The 12,288-nt window shown below is 35.3% G+C and overlaps 1 protein-coding gene across 1 annotated transcript; it reads right to left on the bottom strand.

Annotated features, from left to right (window-relative positions):
• Window positions 1-1,800: 1,800 nt before the first annotated feature.
• Window positions 1,801-5,879, bottom strand: Dnmt3 (DNA methyltransferase 3). Its single transcript, XM_018547684.1, has 17 exons — window positions 5,810-5,879; window positions 5,464-5,552; window positions 5,283-5,390; window positions 5,105-5,186; window positions 4,924-5,031; window positions 4,703-4,858; window positions 4,508-4,599; window positions 4,289-4,399; window positions 3,926-4,145; window positions 3,709-3,836; window positions 3,558-3,605; window positions 3,418-3,482; window positions 3,074-3,342; window positions 2,685-2,921; window positions 2,470-2,611; window positions 2,172-2,386; window positions 1,801-2,083 (listed from the first exon to the last, which is right to left on the bottom strand). Exons 2-17 carry the CDS (start codon window positions 5,521-5,523, stop codon window positions 1,842-1,844), a joined length of 2,283 nt encoding a protein of 760 aa, XP_018403186.1. The 5' UTR covers window positions 5,524-5,552; window positions 5,810-5,879; the 3' UTR covers window positions 1,801-1,841.
• Window positions 5,880-12,288: the final 6,409 nt, after the last annotated feature.

Consider the following 12,288-nt stretch of genomic DNA (forward strand, 5'->3'; position numbering starts at 1 on the left):
GTGTGTGTGTGTGTGTGTGTGTGTGCGTGTGCGTGTGTGTGCGTGTGTCTATGTGCGTTATTATTGTTTTGAATCATATGACGTACCCATTTTCGAAATAGTTCTCTTATCTTTAATCGTTCATAACATAACTAGAAAATAAGGTATTGAAATAAAAAAAAAAATGCATTTTATAGGGGATAAATATTACATTCATGGCTTCTGATCAAAATTTCAAGATAACGTTAACCTTCTTTATAAAAAAAATGTCAAATATCGCAAAAAAAAATTTTAAGTATTAAACCTCAATTATCTTGGAAATTTGACGTCCTAGAATTGTTTCGCTTGCGGCATCGCACAGTGGTCTAAAAAGATAGTTTGCTGCTCAAAAGTCCGAATTAAATATAAAGTATAAATGAAGCTGGAATTTATATTGTCAATGTATAGAAGAATGTCTATACTATATATATTTATCAATAAAATTCAAAATAATATTGCATTTTTATGTAAAAATATGTCCCAAAGTCGGAGAACACGCGAACGCTTATCGATCGTTTTGCTCCAACATATAGACTTTAAGAGAAAACTACGTCAAAATTAATAAAATAATCAACAAGAATATATCGTTAAATTATTTCTCTGTAAATGATGTAAATGGCATTAAACTTGATTGTAAACTTAATTGTGAGAATCACAAAATAAAATAAAAAATAAATAAAATAAAATGATAAATATCAAGTTTAGGGGAGCCCCCGCCAATGACCTTGACCTTGACATATGTTGACAAGGTCATGACCCTGAGTAACCTCCAACAGGTTTTAGCCGTCGCTCGCCCTTCGTTAAAAAGTAGTTTATAGATTTCAAAACCGCAAAACCCGTAAAAAACCGCAGTTTTATTATCGGATCTTATTATAGAATCAATTTGCAATACTACAAACCAAAAAACAACAATACCGGTCGACTCGGCTGAATATCTTTTTTGTCATTATGTGATAGCAGTATTTTAGAAAAATGTGTAGCTCCATTTTAGAAAAATAGTTTCAAAACGATACAATCAAGTTTAATGCCATTTACACCATTTACAGTGAAAGTATTAGGTAATTTAATGATACGTTTTTGCTGATTATTTTATTAATAATTTTGACGTAGTTCTTTCTTAGAGTCCAAATGTGGGAACGAAGCGATCGGATAAGTGTTCGCGTCTTTAGGCCATATTTTTAGATAAAAATGAAAAATTATTTTGACTTTTATTGATGAATATATATACTATAAACGTTCTTCTATACATTAGCAGTATAAATTCCAGCTTCAGTTATACTTTATAATTCGGACTTTTCGGAGGATCAAACTGCCTTTTCAGACCACTATGCATCGTTTTCAGTATCCAAAAATCTATAAGATACACGTAGTCCGGTCCAAAGTTATTAAAAAAAAATTTTTTTTTCTATTTTTCTTTTCACGTTGGGAAAATAAAGAAAATTATTATCGCTACTTTTTCTTGCTGTTTTTTTTAGAAGCCATTTTCTAAATATCCAGTGGTATATTAGGAGAAATATATGGTATCCGGCCGGATAATTGTTCTACCAAATGTCCGAAAACAATGCGACATCGAATATCTAGCAATTTTACGATCCGGTGCATCCCTATAAGGAACACATTTCATATATTACTTTTATTTAAAAAATAAAAAATGTAGGCATATATAAAATTGCAGTCATAAATTAATTCGAAAATAGCATGAGATAAAACATTATCACTGCATGTTTAATTATGTTCTATTCGACAATGATAAAAAAAACTTTGCTAGATCAAAATTTGCGTTAAAAGTTTCTATTGCAATACAGAGGTAAGAATTATTTTCTTTAAGAAGCAGACTTTTTGCTCGTCTCATCTTCATTGCACTTAAAATATAAGCATAAAGGTCGTAATATGGCAATAAGTGTTTGTACGCTCCAAGATTTTCCGAGCAATTTCTGTCGATTTGTAGCTGATAAGTTCTTCACGTCCGTATAATGTCGTGGAAAGCCAAAGATTTCTTCGAGTTCAGTAATCCATATCGTGTCAGTTTTTCCCTTCATCATAATTGGTTTTAATTCCGCTTTTCCTAGAATAGAAATTAATAGAAATAGGAATTAAGTATAAATCACTTTTAATAAAAATATCTGTGAATGTTTTTATCAGTATTTTTATACCTTGTAGTAAGGAACCTGATCTGCCCGTAACTGTATGAAGTTTCTTGCATAGAGCCTTCCGATTCAAGTTTGGAGTAAGCTTATCCTGTACATCTTGTCGGCTTTCAAACAGCGGCATATATGGATTAAAAGGAAGATTATGCCAGTAAAGTCTCAGTCTATGTTGAGGTGAAAAATCCGCCGAATCTATGACATCAGGTTCCCGTCCTAAATGTCTAAGTAATTAATATAACAAGTTAATTTCGTATAACTATAATATTACCTGTTAAATTATAAATTAACAAATATTTCAATTTACTTGTTAATTTCTAATCTATACTCGGTTGGCATAGAAGCGACATTCTCAAATAACCAAAACATATGTCGATCTTTGTTGGCTTTTTCTACTAGTTTTTTAATTCGGCAATATTCGAAAAAGAGAACGCCTGTCCCCTTTGGATCTATAATCACAAGAGTAGATTAAAATGCTTGTAAAAACATTTAAGAGAAAACATACTAATTGCAGATTAGTACCGTGGAGACCTAATCGCGCCGGATTGACCAAACTTAAATCATTGCATGGTGATCCACCAATTAGCAAATCAATTGGCGCGATTTCTTGAATTTTTTCCTTTGTTATAGTTCTTACATCTCCTAGATAAGTAATGCGATCGCCAAAGTGGGCAGAGCTAATAGTTAAAGCATTTACATCAATTTCACTAGCATAATAAACTTCCACAACAAGCCCTAATTTTTGAAGCACCAAAAAACCTATATGTAACATAAGAAATATGTATCACGTAAAAATGTATTTTTTACGTAAGTAAACTTATAAAAATGTATTTTTTACGAGCATAAACTTGTAATAACTTAACGCAAGCAAAAATATATGATTATAAATTAAATGTAAATATTTATCTTACCGGTACTCAACCCATCGAAAAGGGACAACACACGTACAGCTTTATTCTGCTTTTTAATCCTTGCAACATCTATATCATTTGTGAGATTAGAAGTCGTACGGAACATTTTTGTGAACTGTTCTTTCCAATTTAATCGCGAACGCAATATCAAATCTTCAGGTTGTTTACTTTCATCTCTACAGAGGAAACATTCCCATGGATCTTCCAATAACATATTATCATATGATTTTGGACATATCAAAAATTTCAAACAAGCTGTACAATAAACACTGAAATGAATAATATGTTAATTATACTCTGACGCGACAGAAATATGTTTTATTGTAATTGCGATGTAAACCAACCGTGGACAATCTTCTGAATCACAAATAAGAACAGTTCCGGTGTTAGCACAAATTGTACAGTAAAACTGAAATCAAACGTGAAACAAAGTGACAATCAATATTTTAATCTTTAAATATCGCCGGAACTGCCGAATACTTACGCACTTGCCATCGTTTCCATGCACAAACATGCACGGTTTAAATTCATCCTAGAAAAAAAAAGCAGACAAATAATGTTTTTGCTAAAAGCCGCAGTGATCATTATTTTTCTACGATTATTTGCTAACACAATCTATGTGTGAGTGTCTTTACCGAGCATTCTCTACATAAAGATCCTATAAAGAACGGATGTTCCTCCTTTCTACCTTTAGGGACTTTCAAACATTTTAAGCATAATTTTTCCATATTGCATTCTCCTGATATCACGCGACGAAAATCACCTATAGTTAATAATAAAAAGTTACAAATAAAAAATTGATACTATAAAATACCAATTTGTAATTTATACATATTGCATAATCCAACTTACTACTGCTTTTTATGTCACGCTTCCGTTCAGCATCTACATCCGACTTGAACTTGAATTCGTTGATCTTTTTTATTATCTCGTTGGAATACTTATCGTATACCCTGTTAGAGTCTGAAACTTGTAATTGGTTAGATGGTATATGAATATTATTTGAAAAATATTCAAAGACATTATTTAAAGTCCAGTTATCCGTGTTGCATCCTAATCGTGAGCAATAATCCTAAAAAGTCAGATTCAAATGTCGTGAAAGTTTTTGAAAATTTTTACAAGAAAAATTCATCATACATATAATACACATCGTACATTCAAATAAATCATTTATGATGTTATTATCTAACATCAATAATTCTTAAATTTTTTTACCTTAGAGGCTTGAAGTACGCCATCAAGATATGTTTGTCTGTTCGTATTCTGAATGTACTCTCGCATTTTTTCTATTCCTTTGTGAAATTTCAAAAATTCGAGATGACGCACCTATTAAATACAAAATATAGAATTATAATTATTACATAAAGACAGAAAAAAGAACATCTGCTTTGCAAATGTTTTCTTCTTTTGGAAGTTGATACCAAAACTAGTCACCTCCGAAACTTGATAATCGCCATACCACATAATCCATTGACAGCCAAAACTCGGTTCTTTCAAACAGCAATCGCGATAATCAATAATCATTGCTGAAAAAAAAATATGAAGTATTCTTCATACTTATGAAGAAAGCTTGAGCGAATATTAGTGAAAAAAAAAAAAAAAAAAAAATAAGAGTAAATGCGCTTATACCGGGCCACCAGCAATGTCCAGGGATTTTTGCCCAGGCTATCACACCAGGCTGTTGGTTTTGCAAACATAAGCGCTCATCATCGATCTGTTCCCAGCTTGTATTTACATTTTTATTTTTTTCTATATTCTGCTTTTTCGGTGGCGGCTCTGGTGAACCTGCGTAGGATATTAAATTAGCGTTTCAAGCAGTATACAAAAATTATAGATATAAAAAGACATACTTCTCTGACGTGACATAAATTTCTTAGTAGCTTTGGCGTTTTTTTCCTTCAGGGCATCTAGTTTTTCTTGTACGTTTTCCGGATATGGATAAAACGTTAGATCATCTACTGCCGTATCAAATAACTTTTGCATTTATTTGCAACGATTACGAAAGATAAATCGTAGGATTTCATGACTTACGTGTCTCCGTATCAGTTATATTCCGTTGTATCCAATAATAATAAGGCTTTGTCAGAGTACAGTTGAAACGTTGGCGTAGTATCTAAAATAATCGTAACGGCACATCGCATTTTTGGAAGTAATTCCTTATATAATTCTTATTGTCTTTAATTTTATTCTCGAAGAGATATCAAAGAACCTGTATAGTCGCGTTAATGGCACGCGAACGAATATTTTTACGAGACGGTTGCGACAATCGCTCCTCCAAGTTCCTCGAGAATGGTTGTATCTGTGTTTCTGGTTTGAGCTGAAATCATCGTTACGTTTTATTGTCTTTTCCATCAATAAAAAAATGTTTATTCTAGGTATAGCTAATTTACCAACGATATTTGCGATTCTCCGATCCAAAAGACCCACAACTTGCCAGGTTCAGGAGCCATTCCTACATGTTCGGCATCGACGATTAGTGCTGTAATATTATATTTTGAATTTAAAAAGATATTTTTTTAAGATAAAATAAAATACACTTAAAATCAGATAAGCATTTTTTAATATATTAATCGCGCGTGCAATAAAAACGATATCTCTAATTAATCAAAAACATCAATAAGTCGTTAATTTCTACAGTTAATTTTTACAATGAAATCTGTACTCGTGTGCAAATTTTTTTCGCGTGTAATATGTTCGTGCGAAATACTTTGTAATTATTATCCCTAATATATTTACCTGGCCACCATCCTGAAAAGAATCCCCATACTAGCTTGCCGGGATGATTCTCATTAACATTTTTAGTCTTTATCAGTGCTCTGGTCACTCTACGCGGACCACTTTCACTTTTATCATGCTTCAAATTGTTACCCTTGTTACGTGGACATTGTCGCATTACATTTACTTTGCTACTAATTTTCATGTTTTTTGCAGCTGTATTTTGATCCTATTATCACACATAATTATTGTACATTCCAATATATGTATATTATATATTGTTTATATATTATTACATATATTTGTATATATTATAGATTGTATAATATTGTACTTTCATGTAATTTTTTTTTAATGTACTAATCGCATTTATTTTTTCTAAACTAAATTGTAACGACTTACAGAATTAAATAAGTATTTCGAAAATTTCCAAAACTTTGAAAAATGTAACACTTAATAATATTATGACATTATTAAATATAAAAGTTTGTGTTTTTATATGCCTGTTTTTTTATATGATTCTCTACTCTCTTTTTATTCTTTTTACATTGAAAAAACTTTATGAAATTTTTAAAACATATAGATAAATTTACCGAGAATTAAATTCAAGCTCAATTTCATAAGCAATTCTATTAATGAATACATCAGTGATAGCTTACCTTGGAATCATCGTCCTCATCCTTGGCAAAGTTACCGTCCGATGTCGATCTCCTAATTGTTCTATTTTTATTTGTATATGTAATTACAGTTTCATCACGTTGACTTATGAATTTTATTTCATCCATATCTTTATCCGACTTGTCAAAAGAGTTTATTTTCGTCGGGAAAATATCTGATATTTCGTGATTTTTATAACATGAGTTATTCAATGTCTCATGCTCGTCATCACATTTTTCATCTTTTGTAGAATCGTCGCTAACAATCTTCATAGCCAATAGCATCGCGCTATCAACAACTTCGTTACCGCATTCTTCAGTTGAAGTTTCTAAGGTCGATCGGCGCCAAGATGAGTGGATCACGTCGTCATTGTCACTGCTGTCCTCTGATTTCCAGCTCTCCTCCATGTTTATTTTCAAGGATGATGCCGATCGCGGAGTATCGAAATCGATGCAATCGTGGAAAATGCTTCGATAAGCCGTCTCCGTATTTTCGTCTTGTTTACAATCAATCGAATATCTGTGTCTCTTCTTACGACGTTTTTTAACCGGATTAGCAATTATCGATGATTCCTCAACATTTGTTGATCGTTCTAACTCCTGGGATGATAAATTCTGATCTTTAAGCTCATTCTTATCTACCCACTCATATTCCATGGAGACGTCTTGACTGAGGTTCTTATGACTCGACTTCTCCGGTATATCTCTCCCATTTTCGGAAATCGTTTCTTTAATATTTTTACTATCCTTCATAATTTTCGTGTTTATACACTCTTGAATATCCCGCATAATTGCGGCGGCTGTGTCCTTCGGACTTGTCTTGCATGGACAGGTAGTATTTGTAAAATTGCGAGAACGTCGCCGTGTTTTACAGTCGCAACGTTTCTGTTCAAATACCTCCGCGACATCATGCGTGCTACTAGTGACGTCATTTCTTGAATCCGATTTGCTTTTTGAAGAATTTTTCTCCAAATCGTGGGAAATTCGCCGCCGGTTGTGATTGTTATACGCCGCGGAATTGCGAGTCTCTACTTTCTGTTCCACCGACCTGTTTCTTCTTCTCTTTGACATCACAGAATGATCCGTACTGTTTTCCAACTCGGATTTCTTCTTTCTCGATAACATTCTTCTGGTTTTATGCGAAACGTTTTCATTCTTAAGACTCTTGCGTGTGACACGTCGTTCCGAAAATTTCGTATATCCGGCATTTTGGTCCTCATCCCTAGAAGTATCAAGAATCGACGTTACATCCTCCGAGGTATCGAGGACATTATTCTCGGTGTTATTATCGATCCGCAAGACGTTCATGAAGTAATCAGGATATTCGGATAACTCCTCCTGATTTTGCGGCTCTTCCTTCGCATGACTTTGCGAGTAGAATTTGGAATATCCAGAGCCGGAATAATCAACCGAAGCGATCTCCGAGCTCGTTTGATTAATTACTTCTTCTTCGTCGTCACTCGATTCGTAACTTTCGGACGAACGCTCGTCGTGGACGAAAACGCGAGATCGCGTAGACGCAGAGTTCTTCCTCGTAGATAATCTTGTCGACCGACCATACGATACGTCCAAATTTTCTCTCTCGCTGGATTCTTGCAACGATGGTGAGGTATCTCTCTTGGTCGGAAGATTCGCCGTTACGTTTCTCGGTTTCTTATTTCGTTTCGATGACAATTTCTTCGCTTTTCTCCTTCGCTTCCTTCGAGCCGGTTTCGTACTAGTGGTCTGTTTAATTTGCGCAGGGTCGATGAACGGCCATGAGTTACCGAAGATATTCGCGGACTTGGCCACATCATCCTCGTGATCCTTCGTTTCGAGATCAGAAGATTTCCCTGCATCCTCGATAGTAGACGGAAGGTCCAATTCTGAGCAACTCGCGATAACGACTTCCTTGAGAGAAGATTCGCAAAATAAACCCAGGTCTATGGCACAGGATAAGGCCCAAACGTTTGCTATCATAGATAATTTCGATGACTTCTTCTCAATTTGATCCGGCTTTTGGTTTAGTTCCTAAAATTTAAAATTAAAGATTATAAAATCTAAGAAGAGATGAGTAACCGTGATTTTATTGTTGTATCAATTAATAACAGGGGAACACCAAGGTGACGGCCGAAAAAAGGCTCTTTTTGTGAATTTTTTTTTTGAAAACTGATAGCATGTATGAATTATTGTTTTTATATATGCGAAGTACATACATTTACGAAATTATTAAAAAAAATTCATTGAATAATATTAATATTTGTAGCTTCAGTACTCATTGATGTGCACCTCGTCTAAAAAAACATGGGTGCACGTGCTGCGTCTGAGCGGGAGCTCAGAAATAATTTTTTTAAATTTTATTTTAAAGTATATGAGTGTAATTTCAATTGCACGTACGGAATTTTTGATAAAATAATTTTCGACAAAATGGCGCTGTTTTAAAAAAAAGGTTACGATTTTGCGACAAAAAATCGTTATCTTTTTAATTGTTTTTCAAAAACTAATAATCTGATTGAAAAGTTCGTACGTGCAACTGAAGACAATTTCGTTGTAAACATTCTGTCCAAAATTCAAGTCATTCGGATAAAAATTTGCCGAGATATGTGAGCGCCCAGTTGCAAAAACGTGGTTTCGAGAAAAATACGTTTAAAGTTTTACAACCGATTAGTTTATATATAACGATAAAATTTCGTAACGAATCAAAGTGCGTCCAAGTACATGTGAAGTGTTCACGACTGAAGCACACAGGAAACAAAAGAATACCAGTAAAACTGCCTACAAGCAAATCAAGGGGACTGCTGAATGTCATAGCGACATCTGACCACGTTCTAATCTATCACATATTTACTATTGTTCCGTTAGGAATTTCAACATAATATTATAGGGACATATTTTTAAGACTCCAAGCATTACAAAAATGCAATTTAAAAAAAATCGATTTTTTAAAACTCGTCACCCTTGGTGTTCCCCCTTAAGATAATAATAACGTCACAGAGGAATCTTTCCATCGTAATCTCTTACTATATTAAATGGCATAAATTATAAGTAAAACCATATCTCTCAAAATGTATCGTTCAAATTAAGAATGATCGAGTGATTGTCGCGGGAGAATATGCGGCACGTGAAATTGCATCAGCGACGCAACACCGGAAGTGAGAGACGCACGCGAACGGAGAGTCTCTCTCCATAATCCGGGATGTGTTTGCTTATTTCGTAATTACGAGAGAGTAAAGTGTATAAAGAAAATGTATTGGATCGCGCGTCGCATCCGTGAGCAGATTTCCCATGGGTAAACGTAACTCGCAACATTGACAGAGTCCTGGTGTGTTCCGCGGGGTTGCAGGGAGGAGCACCACGAAAGTTTTGCAGCTCTGATATCCCATGTATATGTGTATATACGCGCGTATGTGCAAAAATCTTGTCTCTCAAAGAGAAACAAATTGAGGTCGCGGGCGCTTGATTAAAATTAAACCTAAATTAATCCCTCTCTCCTTCAACCTTCTCCTCGGCCGCGCGTTACCGCCCGCGGTAAACACGCGGTTTTCATATTACCGCGCCGTGTCGAAGAGGGTAGTCTCTCGAAACGAGAAGTAGTACTCTCGCGGCGAGACGAGCACGCTCTTGATCGTGTGGCGTAATATTCGCACACGGCGCAAACATTGCATTTATATATGTACCTCCCCCCCGCCCCCCCCCCCTTGCCCCCCCACTACCTGCCCGCACTTTTGTACTTGCAGCGCCTCTCTTTTTCTTTCTCTTTCTCACTCTTTCTCTCACACGCTTTCGTAATACTTCCCGGAAGTCTACGAAGACCTGAATTAAGTATGAAGTTATAAGAAATGTAGATGCGCTACAAAATGAATGTCCGCTGCGAAGTCGACGCGCGCGCGACTCCTTATTCGCCGACAATGCATTTTAGCGCATTAATCGCGACGGTGCAGCGACGCGAATAATAACGCGAAAACGCGCAGACATTAATAATTCCGCAGGCTACGTTTCAACACGCGATTTAATATTTTATCCTTAGGTAGAGAAGATTAATTAAGCACTTAATAAAACATATTGTATATGTATAGTATATCAGTGTACGCATTACGCAATTACCTTATTTCGAATTTTGCATTTTGAAATATCTGTTTACGTAGATTTATCCCCTGAGTCTAAAAAAAAAAAAAAAAAAAAAAAGGGATTTTTACGGTGAAAACATTTCTACAGCTATCGTCCGACTCGAATGACTTTTTTTTAGTTTGCGTTAAAGGAAAGTCCTTATTTTTCAGGGAATCTGTAAATATTTAATGTGTTAAAAATGTAAGATTGCGTATACGACATATATACGTGTAATTTCACGTCTATATGTGTAACCGAAGTCAAGATAAAAAATATCGCTAGAGACAAGAGAAGAAATCAAGCAATTTGCATAGGGCATAAATATTTCAATATCAGCGAGACGGCCGTGTAGCGCTCCCCCTTGAAAACCGCCTTTTACTCCACCCTACCATTCTAAGGTAATTGCGGCGTGTCCGCGCCACAATGTCTTATTTCAAATAAGCAATCGATAAAATAAAATATAAACGAGCGTGGGGAAAATGCTCCTGGCGTACAGGCTCTAATGCTGTTGAATCACACGATAATTGCGTTATTGCTATAGTGATATAAGAGGCATAATTTCGCCGCCGTGGATTGAGTCCGCGTCGGCGACCGCCGCGCGCCGCGCCGCGCCGGGCGATGCTATTTTCGACGACACGGAAACAAAGATAATTTGGACAACGCGCACGAGTTGCATGCTGCGACCCGCATTCGCGAATCGCCCCTTTAAATAGCGATCTGTTCGTGTTGCACAAAAGAAAGAGAGGACACGTGCTGCACGTGGCGCCTCTAAAACGTGCATCTAGAGGCCGGTTTACGCCGCGACGCGCACGGTCGACCTGTTGAATGGAAAGCTCGTTATTAACAGTTTTACGCGAGCATACTTGGCGGCAGTTCACCATTTTGATTGCACGTTATTTAATGAGTAGTGCAGCAATCTCAGTAGCGTTACGTTTTGGAGTGCGTTCTGTGTCACGCACAAAAAAATCACGTGGTTTACGCAAGTCTTCGATCGAGTTTTTGATGAGCGAATCCACAAGAGAGGAGAACATGGGAATCTTGGCGTCTCCCCATGGAGTATTCCTTTTTAAAAATATATTTATAGCAAAGTGTTGTATATTTTTTAAATATTTCTAAAATGCTTAAACTTTGATATTCCAGAAATATTTTTTAATTTAAGAAATCCCGCCCTCCTAGATTCCATATTATACCACTTTTTTTATTGTGTTAATATAATTTTAAATAAACTTATGAATCTTGTAGGTATATTTCACATTTAATAATACTCTCTTTTCAATCATTTAAATAATTCAATATATTCTACATGTCTTCATATTTGAAAATGTACTAATAGCCTTTCCCTTCACAAATTTCTGGATCCGTCAATACAGGCCATAAGACTCGGCATTCTTATTAATGTATTACATTTTGTATATATTATATTTGCGACCCGACATTTGCAACGATTCTTCGTCGTCCTAAAATAATTGCTTTTACCGCATATAATATTATTTCGCTAAATCAATTAAGAATTTATTTCCTCGCTTCTTGGAATTGTGACGTTTTCTTGTTATTTAATGTATTTAAGAGAAGAGAGAACGTACCGTGTAAATTTCAGATATTATTTCCTTTTGCTAAACCTTTCATTGTCTGGTGATTAAGCATTTACAGATGTAAGCGTCAGTTGCCAGCGCACGCAATTCCCGTTACGTTCGTCGACACGCGGACGTTTCTGACTGCTCTTCCATTAATTGTCGAATTACGTTTCTGATTGTGGTA

The sequence above is a fragment of the Cyphomyrmex costatus genome, unplaced genomic scaffold (assembly GCF_001594065.2).
Source record: "Cyphomyrmex costatus isolate MS0001 unplaced genomic scaffold, Ccosl1.0 scaffold67, whole genome shotgun sequence".
Lineage (NCBI taxonomy): Eukaryota > Metazoa > Arthropoda > Insecta > Hymenoptera > Formicidae > Cyphomyrmex > Cyphomyrmex costatus.